Below are 19,623 nucleotides of genomic sequence, written 5' to 3'. Positions count from 1 at the left end.
CTGCTTCTTGCACTGCCATGTGACTAGGCGATTTCCTAAAAACTGACATCCAGCCGTTGTGGATTTGCCGTCGATTTTACATCCGCCAAAATCAGAATCACTGAAAGCTACCAATTCAAAGTTATTATCCCTAGGGTACCACAGACCGGTGTCAGGGTACGCCTTCAAATAACGAAAAATCCTTTTAACAGCTGCAAGATGAGAGGCCTTCGGGTTAACTTGATATCTGGCAAGCAGGCACGTTGGGTACATTATGTCTGGCCTTGATGCTGTGAGGTACATAAGAGATCCAATCATAGCGCGGTAGTTTGAAGGGCTAACAGCTTCTCCCTTCAAGTCAGGAGTAATTCCGTGATTGGTTGGCAATGGGGTACCAATGGGCGTTGCATCAGACATCTGGAACCGGCTCAAGATGTCACCAACATATTTAGTCTGATGGATGAATATCCCAGACTCTGTTTGTTGAACTTGTAGGCCCAAGAAGAAAGTCATTTCCCCCATAGCACTCATCTCGAATTTATCCTGCATGATGCGCTCGAATTCCCTACACAAGAGATCATTAGTAGAACCAAAAATAATATCATCAACGTATACCTGTACTAGAAGAAGATCTCCATCTTGTTCTTTGATGAAAAGAGTACAGTCGATAAGACCTCTACGAAAACCGTTCTCCAGCAGATAGTGAGATAAGGTTGCATACCAAGCTCGCGGTGCTTGATGAAGACCATAGAGAGCTTTGTTGAGCAACCAAACCCGATCGGGATGGATAGGATCTTCAAAACCTGGAGGCTGTTCGACGTACACCTCTTCTTCAACCACACCATGTAAGAATGCACTTTTCACGTCCATCTGATAGACCTTGAATCCTTTGAAGGATGCATAGGCTAGAAAGATTCGAATTGCTTCGAGACGTGCCACTGGTGCATAGACTTCGTTGTAGTCGATCCCTTCAATCTGATGAAAACCTTGAACGACTAACCGTGCTTTGTTTCGGATAATAACTCCACGGTCATCCTTTTTGCATTTGAAAACCCAACGGGTACCAATCTTCTTGTATCCAGCAGGTTTCTCTACGAGTTTCCAGACACCCAGCTTCTGGAATTGTTGCAGTTCTTCCTGCATTGCTTCAACCCAAGCATTATCCTTCAAGGCTTCTTTCCACGTTCTTGGTTCTTCCTGTGAGACATAACACGCGAAGGACCAGTCGTTTTGTTGCCCGGATTCTCGAATAGCTGCATACAAGCCTGCATTGTTGTTGTTTCGCAACATGTTTCTTGTTTGAACGCCACTTTGCACATTTCCAATGATGTTTTGTTGAGGATGGGTATTATGAATCCTTGTCTCTGGATTATCTGGAACTGGAACATTTATACCCAGGTTGTTGAGGTTAAGATCAACAACCAATTCAAGGCCCGGAATTGACGAAGAGGATGATGCAGTAGCCTCAGCTGTTCTATGGGCATCCACTGGAGGAGTACCCTCTGAAGTACCATGAACTGCTGTTGTAGGAGCTTCCTGATCTGCATCTAGAAATTCATCATCCTCTGAAGATTCGTTCAATTCGTTTGCATCATGAAAATCCTCATTGTTGAGAGTATTATTGTTCACCGAAGAAGATGGTTCTTGATTAACAAGAATTGGACGAACCACCGGTGAAACTGTTGCATTGTCACTCTCGAAAAACATCCTAGCCGCAGCATTTTCTTCAACGGCTTCAACATTGATCGAATTGAAAAAGTCATCGTACTCAAACATCCAAGGTTGACCCGGATTTTTGACTGGCAAGGTGTGCCGTTGTAGTCTGACCTCAGACCATTCCTCGACCCTTTTAGTCTCTAGATTCCAGACTCGTAAGTTAGGGGTGGCATACCCAAGAAAGTATCCATCAATTGCTCTTGCCCCAAACTTTCCATTAGGATCGATGATTGTGCATGGAGCTCCAAACGGTTCTAGATAAGACAAATCTGGTTTCCGTTTTTGGAGAAGCTCAAAGCAGGTCTTGTTGTGCCTTTTGACTGTAAGGACTCTGTTCAATGTATAACATGTAGAGGCCACAGCTTCAGTCCAGAATGGAATGGGTAGCTGCGACTCTACCAACATTGTCCTAGCAGTCTCGATCAATGTGCGGTTCTTACGTTCAGCGACACCATTCTGTTGAGGAGTATAAGCTGCACTAAACTCATGAAGAATACCCTTTGAAGTGCAGAACTCCGTCATGGAAAGATTTTTAAATTCAGTACCATTGTCGCTACGTATCCGCCTAACCTTCAACTTATACAAATTCTCAATCTGAATGATCAAGTTTTTGATAATACCAAAGGTTTCACTCTTGTGTGCCATGAACGCAACCCAAGAAAATCTTGAATAATCATCAGTAACCACGAGGCAGTATTGATCACCCCGAATACTCTTGTGCTTGACAGGACCGAACAAATCCATGTGCAAACGTTCAAGAGGAACTGCCACTGTGTTGATCTTCTTTGTAGGGTGTTTCTTCTTTGTTTGCTTTCCTTTCTGGCACGAAACACAGACGTCTTGAAGATGGAAATTTTTGAGGGGAACACCATTCACCAATTCATTTGAAACCAAATGATTCATTTTTCGTAAGTGAATGTGACCCATTCGTCTGTGCCAAGAGATAGTGTCTTTTTCTGTGGCTTTGGAAACGAAACAAGTTGCTTGTGCAGACGTAGTAATAGCCTGGCTCATGTCAAGGACGTACAAATCATTTATCCTTGGAGCCGACAAGAGAATCCATTCTTTTGGAATTTTGAAGCCGGGTTTCAGCACATAACATCCATTAGCATCAAAGTGTACTGAGAACTGCTTGTCACAGATTTGAGAAACACTAAGAAGATTGTGATCAAGTTGTTGCACAAAGTTGATCTTGTCAAAGCTGACAATCCCGTTAGATATCATTCCTTCACCCGTTATATATCCACCTTTATCTCCAGCAAAAGCAACATAACCTCCTCTAATAGATTTAACGTCGTAGAGAAGCTTCATGTCGCCTGTCATGTGCCTGGATGCCCCACTATCAACAATCCAATGACTACTAATAGTTCCTCCTGGAACACCCTGCACATGAACTCAAATGAATTAGTTGGAGATGGGGACCCAAGCCATTGTGGTCTTGGGTCTTCCATTTTCATCAACGATAATAACTTCTTGTCTTTGATGGTTGGTGAATTGTGATGGTCCCCCTGATTCAGTAACCGATTTAGGTTTCCAAGTCTGTTTTGTTTTACCAGTGTCTTTCTTTAAAATTTTAACTTCTTGATTGTTTGAAGTTGTGGAATTGTCTGGTTTTACAGCAACAGATTGTTTTTGAACCACATCGATTTTAATTGCTTTTTCAATCTTTTTGACCTGTTGGCGTTTCTGTTTCTTTTCCCTTTCTTTTACAAGTCGGGGATCTTGTTTAGTGGAAACAGTTGGCTTACGGTCAGTTTTGCCACGGGGATCATCAACCTTTCCTTTTTTGTTTATGAAGATATGGACAATTACGAATAATATGTCCAATGGTTCCACATTCAAAACATGATCTTCGTTCTACAAACCCCGAAGTATCATGTGATCGCTTAGCCGATGATGTTGAGCTTTGTGAACCCGAGGTACTAGGCTTTGAACTGCTTGGTTCATTTCTTTTCTCAACAAAAGTTTTCTTGACAAAATCTAAGTTAGATTGATTTTCAAACTTTTCAATTTTGTCTGTTCCCGTCGATTTCACAAAGTTAACATTTTTCTTTTTCTTTTGGTTCGGCTTCTTTTGGACTTGAGCCAGTGATTTTCCTTTGGGTTTGGTGTGATTTTGCTGTTTTGGCACTGTTGGTAATTTCTTGTTGCCAAATTGCTTTCGGATTTCAGCTTTTGGAATAGGAGGACACTGTGTAACTGTAACACGTGGTCCTGTCTTTCCCAAAAACTTACTTGTCGAATTTTCAAAGACTTTGCAGATTAAGGATTGATTAACATTCTTAATGGGAAAATCTTTGTCTGAGTAAATTTTATCGTCACCAACTAGAGTGTACAGCAAATTCACACTCTCCGGCTCTTCTGCAGATGAAGACTCAGTTGCAACAGTCTTAGCGGGTTGTACAGGGGGATCACATAGAATGTGATTCTCAAGAGGTATGTCCTCATTTTTGACTACCGCATCAGACTTTGCTGGGACAGTATCATCAGATTCATCATCAGACGAATCAGCATCCTCAATCACAACTGGAGGATCTTGATTCTGTTCAGCACTCACAAATGTATCTGCTGACACATCTGAATCTGAGGATACTTCCTTTTGGTATCCGAGTCCTGCAGCAAACTCCTTAACATCTAGAGGCACAGAAGGTTCAAAGAATACCCTGTCCTCTTCATCAGGCATGGCATCATAATTATGTCTCACTGGTGGTGGACACTTCTTGTACCCTATGCATGTGACATCTCTCTTTTCCTTCTGAACATCAATGATGTGATCTAACACATAGCTAGAGCTCAAATAACTGTCTAGCTTGAGTTGGATCGCATCACTTTCGGTTTTCACACAAGCCATCTCTTTTTGCATAATCTCAAGGCGAGATATATACAAATTAATATCAGTTTGTTTTCTTGAAACCATTTTAGTCAATTCAGTTTTATCTTTCTTTAATGTTTCAATTACTGACTTAAATTCTTTTTCATGGTTTTCATAAAACATGTTGGCTTCTGTGCATTTAGAGAGATCCACAGTCAACTTCTGATTGTGGATGAATGTCACATCATATTTCTCTTGCAAAGCCTCATGCTTGCTTTGCAAGTCACACCAATCAGCACTCAAGGAACTATGTTTGTCTTGCAAGTCAAACAAACTAGCTTGTAAAGCATCATGTTTGGCTTGCAACTCAGACATGTTTCCTTCTAAGTCAGCACACCTAGCATGCAATCTATCACATTCATCACAGTTAATAGCAGTGGGTTCATCGACGCATACCTGACTTGATGAACCGTCGACATTAGCCATAAAGGCTGAATGGAGAGAAGACGAAGAATAAGCAGCTTGATCCACCAGAATAGATCTTCTTTGAGTTTCTGCTGCAGCTTCCTCCAAAAGTTCATCAAAGTCAACATCATCCGAAACATTAGATGTCTCACCCACATGATCATCACCAGAGTTGGATGATTCTTCATCAACACTTCTACTGTATCCAGACGAATCTTCATCTTCAGATGATTCACCACCACTGGCAGAAGATTCTCCACCACTGGTGTGAACTAACTTCTTCACAACCTGAGCAAAACATGCTGTTCCATCGGGAGCATCACCACCCAACTGGATTGACCAGTCACAACCTTCATCCACCTGAACCGCAAGTGCCCGGTTGGTTTGATTGTTGACGGGTACCAATGTACGATCATTGTTTCTGTTCTGCTGGTTGCCTTGGTTTCTGAAGGGGTTTTGATTCCCGTGCTGGGCTGGCTTTGTGCACTCCCTTTTAAAGTGACCCCGTTCACCACAGTTGAAGCACTTAACAGCTTGTTTATCGAACCCATACTTGGTGTCTCGCTTACTTTCCAAGCTGGTTCTTCCAGTACTTTCCATCCAATCCTTTGCTCTTCTCACAGCACTCGCAAAGGCCCACTTGATGTCCATCAAGTCCATCTCCTCTTTATCAATCTGCCTGTAGTCTTCTTGTGTCAGATTAATGTTGCCAATCTGACCTTCTATTAATCCACAGTACGCGCTCACTACAGTGTTAAGCAGCTCCATGTGTTCCTTAGCTACTTCTACACTGATTTTAGAGAAGCTTGACGTGTCGAGCTGTACGGTACCTGACTTTGACTGTTGACCAGCAGATGATGTTCCTCCATAACATGCACGTTGTTGTTGAGCAGGAGGAGGAGGAGGAGGTGGTTCTATTGGATTTCCATACATGTCTGTGGTGGGAGGTGGCTTAACAGGAACTTGCACCGGATTGCCATACATATCAGTGGTTGTGACAAACGCTGTTTGCAAAGGAGCATGTGGACCTGTTCTTGCAGACGAAGTATTGGAAGTTCCACAATACATTTCAGGATTTTGTGGCAATGGAACTCTCTTCGCCTTTAAGGTTTCCTCCTGATCCTTGTTTTCCAGAAGCTGCACGAAGTCGTTGATATTTGTAGTTTTCAACACTCCGTTATACTTCAGGATTTCCAAGAAGCTACTCCATTGTGGAGGCAAAGCATCAGCAAACTTTTTCACCACTTCTGCTTGAGTTGTCGTCACACCAAAATTATTCAGCTCAGTAAGCAAATGATAAAACCGACTTGTCATGTCTCCCAAAGACTCCTTATCTAAGCATGTGAAACAGTCGAATTCTTTCTTGAGCAGATCATGACGCAATTGACGTGTTGCTTCATTTCCTACTCCCCTGGTTTTCAAACCGTCCCATAGCTTCTTTGTAGTCTTGAAGCTGACAAATTGATGATAGATGTCTTTGCTTAACGCCTGAGTGAGAATGGCGTAGGCTTTCTTCTCCAGATCATATATTTTCTTCTGATCCTCTGGAAGATCGGCAAAGCTAGCAGTTGTTGAAGCGGCGACTTCGATAGCTTGATCAAAGTCTGTGGTGAAACGTATCCACAGCTCTGTATTTTGACCCAAAACATATGTACGGAAGCGATCAGCCCAACCTGGATACTCGTTTAAATGCATCAGCTTCGGAGGTCGATTCAAACTTCCTGTTTCGCTTTCGCTCAGTAAGATACTTTGGATACTAGGAGTTTGATTCGAGACTAACGCCCACTGATTTCCCTGAGAAGATGTCGATACCGGAGACTCGGCCCATGAAGGCGATAGACTTGTAGACGTGTATTTTCCACTGTCTGGCGCCGGTGTACCCCACCATGAGGGAGTGACACCAGAACTTGTATATTTGCCGCTGTCGGGGGCCGGATTCCACCAGTTCGGATTCATGATAAATGAGCAAAATAAATGCTAAGTAAGAATTCCGAAAGATCACACGGTCGAAGGATCCTGGTCGAAAGATTAGAAATCACAGAAACTTGTTAGCAATAAACTGACCACAATCGAAAGATTAACTATTGTTCGAAGGATCAACAGTACTCGAAAGATTACTGTTGAATCTCGAACAATAATTTCGAAAGATTCAAGAACTCGAAGGATTCCCTTTTGAAAGATCCTTATCTTTCGAGTTAAATCCCTATCTTTCGGACACTGTCTTTCGAATAGATTCCTTTTGGTCGAAAGATATGTTTCGGACTTCGAAGGATGGGTCGAAGGATGACAATCTTTCGAGCCTTCCTTGATCGAAAGATGGTCTTTCGAGGTCGAAAGATATCTTTCGAGAGATTCTGACACAACTGACGTTGATGTGATAGGTTGGTGAAAAGGTGATGGGTTGGTAATTCAACTTTCGGCAAAAGGGTATGGCAGGCTGACAACTTTCCCACCAACTAAGATTTTGAAAGATAATTTACCCAAAAAGGAAAACCCTATCTGCAAACCAGTCACCGGAATATTGACCGGAATATGGCCGGAAATTACCAACACACTCAAAAACAAGTTTTTAAGTTACCCAACCCAAACTTGAACACTCCCGAAGGTTTAGAACGCGTTTTTATGTAAGAAAAACCAAGAAAAGCACTAAAAAACGGGATCCAAACTAAGTGTCCAAACACACCAAAACTTGAATAACCCGGTTTTAAACAAGGTAAAGAGCCAAGCTCTGATACCACTTGTAGGTCCCTTTTTGTCGGAGGATGACGAACCTCAAACCTTGTTATACTAACCCACTAACGAGTGCGGAATCCAAGCTAGCGAGCAAACCGGGATTAAGCAAGTATAAACACAACACACACGGGTTCACCGATTAACACAACTTGTATTAATGCAAATGAAGGTTTCGGTTACAAGCACAATGTTTACAAATCTAACATGTAAACTCTCAAAGTGTGTGTGTGAGTTCCGGACAGAATGCTCTCAAGAAACTCTCTATCTCTCGGTGTCTTTCTGTCTGTGTGTCTCTAACAAGTCTAATGAACTCAACACAATGCATGGGTATTTATACCCATACACAGCAGGTCATGTCCGAAGGATCCGATAGATGGTCCGAAGGATCATCTATCGATGACAAGATGTTCGAATGATCAGCAATGACCTCGAAGGATGATCCTTCGAGGTCTAACAATCGAAGCATATCTTTCGAGTACCTCGAAGGATCAATAGTATCCTTCGAGGAGCTATCCTTCGAGACAGACAACTACTTTCTAACTGTTTGACCAAGTCAAACCGGAGGATGGTTGACTTGGTCAACTTACAGACTTAGAACATCGTTTATATACAGACCGAATACAGACAAAGTACAGACACAGGTGCACCAACACCAACTACCATTCAGACTGTTTTTACGTTGGCTCTTTCTCAGTCGTGGCCTATTCACCAATTGGATGTGACAAATGCATTTTTTCACGGGCACTTACAGGAAACTGTTTTTATGCATCAACCAATGGGATTTCGTCATCGTGACTATCCAGACCATGTCTGTCGTCTCAAAAAGTCCCTCTATGGTCTCAAACAGGCGCCTCGGGCATGGTACCAAAGGTTTACTGACTTTGTTCTTCAACAAGGATTTTATCGGTGCAAGTCTGACAACTCGATCTTTGTCTATCATCATGGTCAACATGTGGCTTACTTATTACTTTATGTTGACGATATCATTCTTACAACTTCGTCTGACTCTCTTCGCCAACAACTTATGTCCATTCTTGCAGGTGAATTCGCCATGAAAGATTTAGGGCCACTGACATATTTTCTTGGTATTTCGGTCACGCAAAACGGTGACAACTTATTCTTATCTCAGCAAGCTTATGCAAGGGACATTATTCATCGTGCAGGCATGGACTCTTGCAAGCCTGCCGGTAGACACTCAGACAAAATTGGGTGATACATCTGGCCCCCTCTTTGATGATCCCACCACCTACAAAAGTCTTGCAGGTGCTCTTCAATATCTTACATTCACTCGCCCGGATATCACCTATACGGTTCAACAAGTATGCATGCACATGCACTCTCCTGGTCTCGCTCATTGGAATGCTCTTAAACGTATTCTACGATACATTCAAGGAACTGCTGACTTCGGGCTCCATCTTCATGCATCATCTTCTCTCTCCATTCGTGCCTACACGGATGCGGATTGGGCCGGGTGCCCTGATACTCGAAGATCCACGTCTGGTTATTGTGTTTATTTAGGGGATAACCTGGTTTCCTGGTCCTCTAAGCGCCAGTCTACCATCTCCCGTTCTAGTGCTGAAGCCGAATATCGAGGGGTTGCCAACGTCGTAGCTGAAATATGTTGGCTCCTAAATCTTCTTCTTGAACTTCGATGGCCATTGTTTAAGGCTTCTTTGGTATACTGTGACAATATAAGTGCCATCTACTTGTCAGGTAACCCGGTTCAACACCAACGTACTAAACACATCGAACTCGATATACATTTTGTGCGTGATCATGTTCAGAAAGGTCTTGTCCGCATTTTACATGTACCTTCCAGATTTCAAGTTGCTGATATCTTCACGAAGGGATTGCCACGGGTTCTCTTTGATGACTTCCGATCCAGTCTACGCATTCGTTCTCCTACCGCTTCAACTGCGGGGGTGTAATAGATGACACATTTATAGAAAAGATTGGTTTGTATTTTTGTATTGTATTGATTATAATTATCATATCCTGATATAGGATATTCTGTTGTAACTATATATTGAATGATTTGCGAATAGAAGAGGTACGATTTTATCATTATCTTACACTAACCCTTGCTTTCAGCCTTAGATTCCTCACAAAATGGGGAGTGGAATGGGGAGTTGACATGACATGAAATTATTGGCTAGTGGAAAAGTTTGCCACTCCCCATTTGTGGAGCACCCCTTCCACCCTAATCGTACCTTGTTAGTCAATTGGATAAACAAGGGCTGGATGTATAATTGGTGGTGGTGAATGGAAGGTAATTAATGGCAACCTTTTTAGTGCTCATGGAAACAAAAGGGGATCATTGAGCATGGTGGAAGTATCTGCTAAGGGGGTCTATAACCGTCTTTAAGAAAAAGGGTTTGTTGAGTCAAAGTGGAAAAAGAGGGTTCGTTTTGCATAGGCGAAGCCTGGTGAAGAAGTGATTTAAGCTGAACAGGATTAGAGGTCAAAGCTAGGTTTGGGGTTTATTGATAATGGAAACACGACACATGTTCCAGTTACATTTAGAAAACTCTGTTGGGTTTTGTAGATCGATATTCCAATTGAGAAAATCTCTCTTGTGAAACACTTGTTGAATTTGGAGAGTGGTGATGGTCCTCGGTGTATCTTTGGATCCGGTGGAGTGTGCAAGCTAGTTGAGACAAAGGATGGGCTAGTAGCGTGGTTGGTTATGATTGGGTCTGATATGACTATCGGGTTGGAGCTTCAGCCAGCCTTTCAGGTACTTGATGAGAAGTGGTGATTGCAACTAAGGGGATATGAATGGAGTCGTAACCTGTTCTTAAGAACTAGAAGCTTGGAGGACTTGAATGTGAAGATTACTGATGTTACTGATGACGAGTTTACTTAAATGGACTTTGTGGACTGTAGAAAGCCTCTGAGTAGGAGATTGTTGGGTCCGTAGACTTTTGGGCAGCCGACCCTAGTTTGGCCCACTTAGTTAACTTGTTAACTAAGTAGTTAACCATAATTTAGTCTTCTAAATAACCATTATGTAATTGTAATCTTCGAGCACCTAATAAAAGTCATGCCTAGTTGCAACCCATGGACGTAGGTTACTTTGATTGAACCACGTTATATTCTTTTTTTTTTTTAATTTTTAGCTAGTGTGTGTGTTTGTTAGCTTCCATTTGAACCTACTTTGATCCGATACCTAACATATAGAATAATATGGAGTTGGTGTTGGAGATAAGGTTTGCAAGACTATACAGAGCTAGGATAACTCTAGCAATGGTGTAACACAGCCAACCATGTTAAATTCAAGGACATTACAGACAAGTGGGTATGGATTGACGATATCTTCGGTAATTTTTTTGTCCACCCTTTTCGAACAACATCTGAAAGATTAATGTTTAGTCCGGATAACTATACATAATGTTGGATAAATTGGGTCCCTTTAAGTTTTTTTGCCAAGTGACTCTAAAAAGATCCCCACTTTGGATGCATTTAACAATTAACATAAGAGGAATTCAAGTTAGATCAACATCATGTTCAATCTATGGGGCCAAGGCTTATCAGGCATCAACATATCATCTTTTTTTGCTTTATGCCCTTTTGCATCAACAACGGGGCTCCGTATTGGTACATGGATTAATATCAAGTTCAGTGCAGTACACACTACCAAAGAGATCCTAGCAGCCCCCTAATACACACTACTAAAGAGATCTTAGCAACCCCCTAAAGATTTTTTGTACAACCGCCTCATAAGAAGATCTTACAAGCAATTATCACATCTGTGTTGTGGTTTCTTTGGAGAGCTCGCAACGATAAGATGTTTAGTAGTTCAATTGTTACAGTCATGAAGATTTTAGAGGAGATTAGATATAAACACATTTGTGTGGATCAAGAACAGAGCAATATTAGTTTTGTTAGATTGTTATGGTCGTGGATAAAAAAAAAGTTATCTTTGAAAAAGCATATTTATGATTTTCTCATATATATAATTATTAAATAAGTATCTGGTAGTATCACGTGTCATAATTTAATAATTTAATAAGACCACTCTTATATATTTGTGTTCTATAGAAAGAGAATTGGATAACCTATCCAAATGACCCGATATTTTCCAGCTGTTTATATACTATTAATTTGTAACATGTGTATGCATCTTTGGTTGTATATTATGTTTAAATGTTTGTATCTTAATCAAATAGTATGCATCTTTTGTTGTAAATTATGCTTAAATGTTTGTACCTTAATCAAATAGTATGCATCTTTGGTTATAAATTATGCTTAAATGTTTGTATCTTAATCAAATAATTTGTATGCATGTTTGGTTGTAAATTGTACTTAAATGGTTGTATGTTAATCAAATAATGGTTTCATTACCTTATCAAATTCGATTTGTTTTGTATGCATGTATGGTTGTAAATTGTGCTTAAGTGGTTGTGTTCTAATCAAATAATGGTTTCATTATCTTACCATGTTCAATCAGTTTGATCCATTCAAATTTGTGTTGTTTTATTTTTAAATTATTATTATTTATAATAATCTAATTAATTTAGCCAAAATCTTATATAAATATAGTTTGCAACATATGGATGCAATGGTTGTTGTAATATATGCATTATGGTTTGTATAGTGGGAATGATATAATATATATATATATATATATATATAGATTACGATGAACCTGTCAAACGAGATAAAATAGACACGGGTTCATCGCAACGCACGAGTTCTAGATCAACTTAGTTATTTTATTTTATGTTTTACGTTTCAATTAAATTTCTTCGCATTAACACACCCTAACTTCAGTGTCGGTGATCGCTGGCAATAGTGCTCGCTCCCACCGTAACGCAGGGTGCTTAATACTAGTTTTATTTCACTTATCATCTTAACGCTAAATTTTCAGTGGTAACTATTTAATATTTTATTCATGTAAGTAGTGTAATGTAATCTAAGCTAAAATAAAACTTTTGTAAATCCGTCATGTGGATACGCGGCCGGTTCGATTGGGACGCGGATCCCGAGTGTGCGTGTAAAAGATAAAAGCGGAAGTTGAATTATTGGTAAGCCGACACCCATACCATATCCTTCCAAAATATAATAATACATGTCCCATCTTACCTTTGAGACGTGGCGAAATCAGTGGAACTTTTAATATTTGGATAATTATATGTTCATTGAATATTTCTAAATTCTAATAGTTCTTTAAACCTAACCGAAATTCAAATAATCTCTGTCGACACAGTTTTGTACAATACTATATTATAAATATAAATATAAATGTTACTATAAATATATTATAAATGTTACCGACACATAAGGAAAATCTTTATAAATAAAAGAGTTATTTACTGTTTCTATCCTTATAGTTTGTCAAAAATTACTATTTCAGTCTAATAGTTTAAAAGTTATGATTTCAGTCCCTATAGTTTCACTTTTGTAACTATTTCAGTACACCTCGTAACAATTTCAATCCATGTACTTAATAGAATAATGGATTGAAATAGTTACAAAGTGAAAACGCATGGACTGAACTAGTTACGAAAGTGTAACCACAGATACTTAAATCGCAATTTTTAAACTAATGGACCGAAATAATGATTTTTAACAAACCACATAGACCAAAACCGTAATTAAATCTAAATAAAAAAAAGTTACAATGTATTAAATAATAATAATTATTAGGAGCGTTGAATAATAAATAATTTGGTATGTTGATAAATAGAGCAAGCATTTGTAGAAGAAAAGAAATCAGTGAAGAAACAGAAAATGTCGACGATCAGCGTTCCGGCACATGATATCTCCGTCTCCGATGACGTCGAACAGCTCCGTAAAGCCTTCTCAGGTATCTCTCCTCTTCATGTCGGTTACTTCATCTTAGTTAGTGTAATGTAATCTATGGCGTTGAATCAAGTCTGATTCAGTCTTCGATCAAGTATTAATTATGATGAATCTGATCTTGAAAACGCAATCAGTACTGTGATCCGATCGTCTTCTTTTATCTTTTGTTTCAAAGTACAACAACTGTTTGTTAAAATGTCAACTCCATCTCTGTTGTTAGTCTTACTCCCCTGTTTCCTGATCTGTAATTGGGCATCATTTTTTTTAGTTATTGGATTAATCCAAGTTATAATATAAACATAGACATTGATAAGAAAAGATTAGTTTTGACCTGTATTTATTGTTTTATGATCAATCTTGAAGGATGGGGAACAAATGAGGGTTTGATCATTTCGATTTTATCCCACCGAAATGCTGCACAACGCAAGCAAATTCGCGAAACTTATACTTCAACATACAACGAGGATCTCCTTAAATCGCTCGATAAGGAGCTCTCGAATGATTTTGAGGTTTGATCTAATTTATATTTCGTAGTTAAATTTAAATCCACAACAAACAAAGATTGAGATAAATTTTATAATTTGTTTATTGTTTTTCAGCGGCTTGTTCGTCTTTGGACACTTGATCCATCTGAACGCGATGCGTATTTGGCTAACGAAGCTACAAAAAGATGGACCAAAAGCAATCAAGTTCTTGTGGAAATTGCTTGCACGAGATCCGCACATGATTTGCTTCTTGCAAAACAAGCGTATCATGCTTGCTTTAAGAAATCCATCGAAGAAGATGTTGCGTATCACACAACCGGAGACTTCAGGAAGGTACGCATAACACATACATTCTTTATAAAACCATATAGCTAGCCCAAATCAGTGGCGTCTCTGAGAATTCACGTACCCTGTTCGAGCTCGAAAAATGTGCCCATATGCTTTAACGATAAACAATATATTATAAAGCATAAAAATGTATTTGATAATGAGCCTCTATATTGGATTTGGTATGTGCGGAAGTCCTCCCCGCACACCATAAGAGCCACCCCTGCCCCAAATGAGTTAAAGCTTGAAATGTTTGTTATTGTAGTTGTTGTTGCCGTTAGTGGGAACTTACCGTTATGAAGGAAGTGAAGTGAACATGACTCTTGCAAAGACTGAAGCTAAGATACTCCATGAGAAAATAACTGATAAATGTTACAATGATGATGATCTTATCAGAATCCTTGCTACTAGGAGCAAAGTACAGATCAATGCAACCCTGAATCAATACAAAAACCAGTTTGGAAAAGATATCAATAAGGTACAAACAGAAAACACTTTCCGAATCTTGAAACATATCTGAAAACATATGTGTTGTGTATTTGTGTAGGATTTGAAGGAAGATACAAAGGATGAGTACCTTTCATTGCTAAGAGCAACCATAAAGTGCTTAACATACCCTGAGAAGTACTTCGAGAAGGTATTAAGGTTAGCAATTAACAAAACAGGAACCGACGAGGGTGCACTCACACGCGTAGTTGCAACACGCGCTGAAGTTGACATGAAAACCATAAAAGAAGAATATCAGAGGAGGAACAGTGTCCCTCTAGATAAGGCCATTGCTAAGGACACTAGAGGAGATTATGAAGACATGCTTTTGGCTCTCATTGGATGTGGAGATGCTTAGAAGTGAGGTTCTGAACATGCGCAATGGTGATCGGTATGAGGTTGTTTGTGATTTGTGTTGAGATCGTTGTGGAGACTAGTGTCGGGTGTTTTTTTTTTCGTGCTTTATGTGAACTTTTGAACTAATAAACTCGATCATCGTCTTTGTGTATCGAGTATGTGTGCCCATATATAATATATGATAATTTTGTTTGAATTGGCAACCATGTTTGATGTTCAAAAATCTATTGTCTTGGTTTATAAATAGAATCACACTTATTTTTATACCTAAAATTGTGTCATTTGTATAACAAGCTACGGTGGTTAACTAACAACGTTTGTTTTATTTATGATGTTATTTCTAAATAATAGTTAATTACCATCTATGTACCTATGTTGTCGAATACCCAACACCCGGATGACGTTAGATGGATCTTCGCTGATGTTGAGAGCCTTCACCTTAGCTACTGCAAAAGAACAAACCGTTAGCCTCGCCACGGAGGACCCCGGAGGGGGGATCCGTGACCAAGCTCCGGCGTGAGAGTAAGTAAACTTGCCGGAGGAGCAGAGGAGTTCTATCCCGATGAGTGTGATCACCGGGATGTTTCCTCTATGGTGTGAATCTAATAAATGTGATGTGGGTGATAAATGCGTGGGAATATTGGTCGGGAATTAATATGGAGGTAGTAAATGAGAGTGGAGTAAATGAGATGGTTTCCTGATCATACCTCATGTCCTTCATTGTTCTCCTTATATAATGCCCAGCTCTTATCTTGCGTGTGAGATATTTTACATAAATGATCCAACGAGTCCGGCGAGTCCTCGAGGGGTGCAGACACGTGTCTGACCCCTAACGGTAAGATGATCTTCTCATTTAATGCTCTAGCCGGAAAAGCACATATGCCAGCTGAGATCCTCTTCTTGTCAACATTAAATGAAGCCTGCATTTCCTGCTCGTGGTTTTCCCGCCTTTTCCAAAGGGAAAGAAACCTTAATGGGCAAGATAACTCTATTACTTGGGCTTGCGTATAATTGGGCCCTCGTAAGGATAATCCAGAGCGGGTAAAGTGGGCCTTCCCACTGGCCCGTCGTCAAGTCATCTTTAGTCCCTGGTTCTGAGACCCGAGGCTCATGATCCGGGGCTGAGTCATAACTATTCGAAGAGAGGTTTTCTTTTTTTTTTTTTTTTGTGGGCTCTCTCCCGGTCAGTTGTAATCAACCGTCCCCACTAGCCATTATTCCGCCGGATACCTATAGCGGGAGTTATCCCCTTAGCAACACGTGCCCCTTTTTTGAATTTTGACGAGATTGATGATGGGACGGTTATCTGCATGTCAGTTGCCCCTTTTAAATATCCTATGCCCTTTCAAACTTTTCTATCTAATCTTTCAGATTCCTTTTCTTCTCCGTCACAATTCCTTTTAATCACCATTCTTTCTCCGATCGTCGTTCTTCTTCCAACTATGAGTCGCTCCGGCCGTTCTGTAATCAAGTCAGTCCTGACGGCAAAGGATTTGAGATCTTTTGTCGAGACATTTGCCATTCCTGAACAGTTTTCTCCTACCTTGCCGGATCCTGATGAACCGGCGGTGTTTACGCCGGACGTGATTCCTCTTTATACCCTGGCTTTCTCCTCTTGCGGGGTCCGATATCCACTCTCCTCTTTTAAAGTCGATTTGCTTCGCCATTTTAGGGTTCACTTCTCTCAGTTGCATCCTTTAGGGTGGATGAGAGTGGTGCACTTTGAATTATCTTGTGCTGCTATTTCCGGTGAACCTTCCATTCCTTTGTTCTGCATGTTTTACAAGCTGATCTCCGATGGAGATTGGTTTACCTTTGCCAAGAGGCAGAACAACGTGTCAAAACCCTGTTATTCTTTCATGCCGACTTCCACTTACCCAAAGGATTGGAAAAGTAGGTTTATTTTTGTCTCTGCTGCTATGATGTCAGAATCCCCTTTGCCCAGGGATGTTGATACTCCCATCGAAGATGTTGTTCCTTCTTTATCGGCGAACGAGACTGTTCAGTGGAAACGTATGTATGAGCATCCTACCAGGGCTTTCACTTTTTCCGAGGGTATTTTGGCTATGGGTGGATTGAGTCCCTCTTACCCTGTTCGTCCTAAGGCTTTCTTTGGTAAAAAAGGTATTTTTCCGTCTTGGGTCTGCATTTGTTTGTTTTTGTTTCTTTGTCTCCGTGTAGTCATCTTTAGTGTCTTTCTTCTGCAGAGTTGACTTTATGGAGGTTGCTTCAGGGAGACTCCAAGGATGTGCAGTTTGTGGTTGATGGTGAAGTTGTTCCGAGTCTGAGCCGGAGTGGAGTAGCGTTGGTTACAGGGGATCTGCCCAGGTTGGGGGTTCTGTCACCGTGGGAGGTGATAAGGGGAACCCCTCTGACGAGGAGGAAAGTTCCCCCGACCTTCCCCCTGTCCAACATGCTGATCAAAGCGATGATGAAGATTTAGTTCGCAAGAGAAAATCTGTAAGTCCTCAGCCAGCCCCCGCTCCTCGTAATATCCGACAAAGACTTCGAAGTGCCAGTGGTCAGAAGCCCCCTCCTTCGTCGAAGGCTGTTTCTGATCTTCCCCCTGTTGGGGTCAAAGGCTCTTTGTCTAAACACTTGAGGTCTTCGAATCTTGTGAGTATGCCTTTGCTGGTGGGTCTTTTCATCCTCTCGTTCTCTTTTCTCTGCCTTTGTCTTGTTTTTGATATCCTTTTCCTTGTTTTGCAGGGGAGTTCTCAGGATCCCATAGAGATTCCTACTGGCCCCTCTTCTTCCCGTGTTCGGGATAAGGCTTCTGAGGTGGGCGTAGCCCGTTTTTCCTCAGCTTTTGAGCTTTCACCTTCTCATGCTACTGGGACCAGTAAACCCCCTCCCCTTGAAGGTCCCGCTAATCGATCCCCTCTCGCTCCTCTGTTTGCTGATGCTATCCCCCTCACCTACGTCCCCAAATGGAAGGTGACTAGTTCCTCGGTGATAGGGACTCCAGAAGCTGCTAGGGACTTCCTGAACCATGCTGTTCCTCCCTCACATAAATTCGTGAATTCTGCTATGAGGGACGACCTTTTCGAGGAACAATACAGCATGTCCCTTTGTGAGAGCTTTTTTAGGGGTGCTGGTATGTTGCAGAGGGTTAACGATCTGAGGAGGGCCAACGAGGGACTCAAGGCTGAGCTTAAAGCTTCCCAATCTGTTGCTGCCGGACTTAGGTGCCGGGTGGTTGAAGCTGAGAGGAAGTTACAGGAGGAGAAGGTGTACAATCCTTCCTCCTTCCCCTCCCTCTTTTTTTTACATACATATACTGACTCTTTTTTTTTGTTCAGGGGGCTGGAGCCATGCTGGAGAAGAACAAGCGAGCCTGGGAGCAGGAGATGGCGGTGCTGGTGGGAGAGAAGGAAGAATTGGCTGCTGAGCTGAAGTATCTGAAGGAGGTTGGCTCCGTTTCCCAGGAGCAACTTAACACCATGTATGCGGACTACGGGGTAACCTCTGATGATAATCAGCGGTTGGCAAAGGAGAAGCATTGGCTAATCACTGAAGGTTTTGGAGCTTTCCTTACTGCCATTGCTCAGTCAGAGGACTTTAAGAGTGGTTTAGAGGAGATATACAGGGCTTACCGGGATGTTGGCTACCAGGCGGTCTGAAGGATGGATATGCTTACTCTGCTCAGAGTTTGGGTAGGAAAGAGACTCCGTTGTAGAATTCCAAAGCTAAGAAGAAGCTGTCCAAGTTGGACGAGGAGTTTGGAAGCAAGACCCCTGCTATCCTGAAGAAGATCCTGGAGCATCCCTTAATATCAATTGACGAGTTAAAAGCCCTATTTTCCTCTGCTGGCCCTTCCTCTCCACCATTTTTGTCTGGGGGTGCCCCCGAATGACTTCTGAACATTTATTTCCTTCGATATGGTTGTAACTTTAACTACTTGCCTTGGGATACTTTTAAACTTTTGGTGTTTGGGGGCCTTTGTGTGGGGGCCCTCCCTGGTAGCTAATCATGCAGTTTATGCTTCTTGTGTTGTTGCCCTGCCATTTGTATGTTGTTTGTTATGTTTGTTGTTTTGCAGGGGCTTTTTCTTGGGATCAAGATGGTGTTCTTCCTGGGGACTTTTGGACCATTTTATAAGAGGTTGAGCTTTGGTTCCTTTGGTTGAACTTGTAGTGCTTCGTTGTTTTGTTTTTTGGCCAAAGTTATTGAGGCTTTTCTTTGTACATTTGTTTTGTAAATGAACGAAACACGGTTTCTTTTTGTAGTTTGGTTTACAAAGACATATTGTGTTTGTGGTTTGTTTAGTAAACATGGATTGTCTGTTCGAGGCCAATTACTGGACAAGTTTATAATGTGAGATTATGTTTATAGTTTACATTTTTGTCCGTTTTCTTTGGGTTAGCTAGACCCTTTTTGCCCCACAGCCGGGCCTTTGGCATGTTTGATATGCTCTGTACACGTGTTTTTACCTGTTAAGTAGGTTTTATGGTGTTT

The 19,623-nt window shown here is 41.1% G+C and overlaps 2 protein-coding genes across 2 annotated transcripts; both read left to right on the top strand.

Moving 5' to 3' along the window:
- The first annotated feature begins 8,841 nt into the window (after positions 1 to 8,841).
- LOC110943500 (uncharacterized mitochondrial protein AtMg00810-like) lies at positions 8,842 to 10,463 on the top strand. The gene is made up of 2 exons (XM_022185246.1): positions 8,842 to 9,381; positions 10,251 to 10,463. The coding sequence occupies exons 1-2, from the start codon at positions 8,842 to 8,844 to the stop codon at positions 10,461 to 10,463; spliced, it is 753 nt and encodes a 250-aa protein (XP_022040938.1).
- Positions 10,464 to 12,839: 2,376 nt separating this feature from the next.
- LOC110941086 (annexin D2) lies at positions 12,840 to 15,371 on the top strand. The gene is made up of 5 exons (XM_022182701.2): positions 12,840 to 13,514; positions 13,874 to 14,019; positions 14,110 to 14,328; positions 14,588 to 14,800; positions 14,870 to 15,371. Exons 1-5 carry the CDS (start codon positions 13,439 to 13,441, stop codon positions 15,164 to 15,166), a joined length of 951 nt encoding a protein of 316 aa, XP_022038393.1. The 5' UTR covers positions 12,840 to 13,438; the 3' UTR covers positions 15,167 to 15,371.
- Positions 15,372 to 19,623: the final 4,252 nt, after the last annotated feature.

Source organism: Helianthus annuus, chromosome 5 (assembly GCF_002127325.2).
Source record: "Helianthus annuus cultivar XRQ/B chromosome 5, HanXRQr2.0-SUNRISE, whole genome shotgun sequence".
Classification (NCBI taxonomy): Eukaryota; Viridiplantae; Streptophyta; class Magnoliopsida; order Asterales; family Asteraceae; genus Helianthus; species Helianthus annuus.
Note: the sequence above shows the minus strand (reverse complement) of the source record. Positions and strands in the feature narration are given on the sequence as shown.

Bases quoted from the DNA above. Each gene is read 5' to 3' on its own strand.
- LOC110941086 (XM_022182701.2), top strand. From the start codon at position 13,439: ATGTCGACGATCAGCGTTCCGGCACATGATATCTCCGTCTCCGATGAC. The intron at 14,329-14,587 runs GTACGCATAACA...TTGTTATTGTAG, and splicing joins CAACCGGAGACTTCAGGAAG to TTGTTGTTGCCGTTAGTGGG. The intron at 14,801-14,869 runs GTACAAACAGAA...GTATTTGTGTAG, and splicing joins TTGGAAAAGATATCAATAAG to GATTTGAAGGAAGATACAAA.
- LOC110943500 (XM_022185246.1), top strand. From the start codon at position 8,842: ATGCAAGGGACATTATTCATCGTGCAGGCATGGACTCTTGCAAGCCTG. The intron at 9,382-10,250 runs GTATACTGTGAC...TGGGTTTTGTAG, and splicing joins CATTGTTTAAGGCTTCTTTG to ATCGATATTCCAATTGAGAA.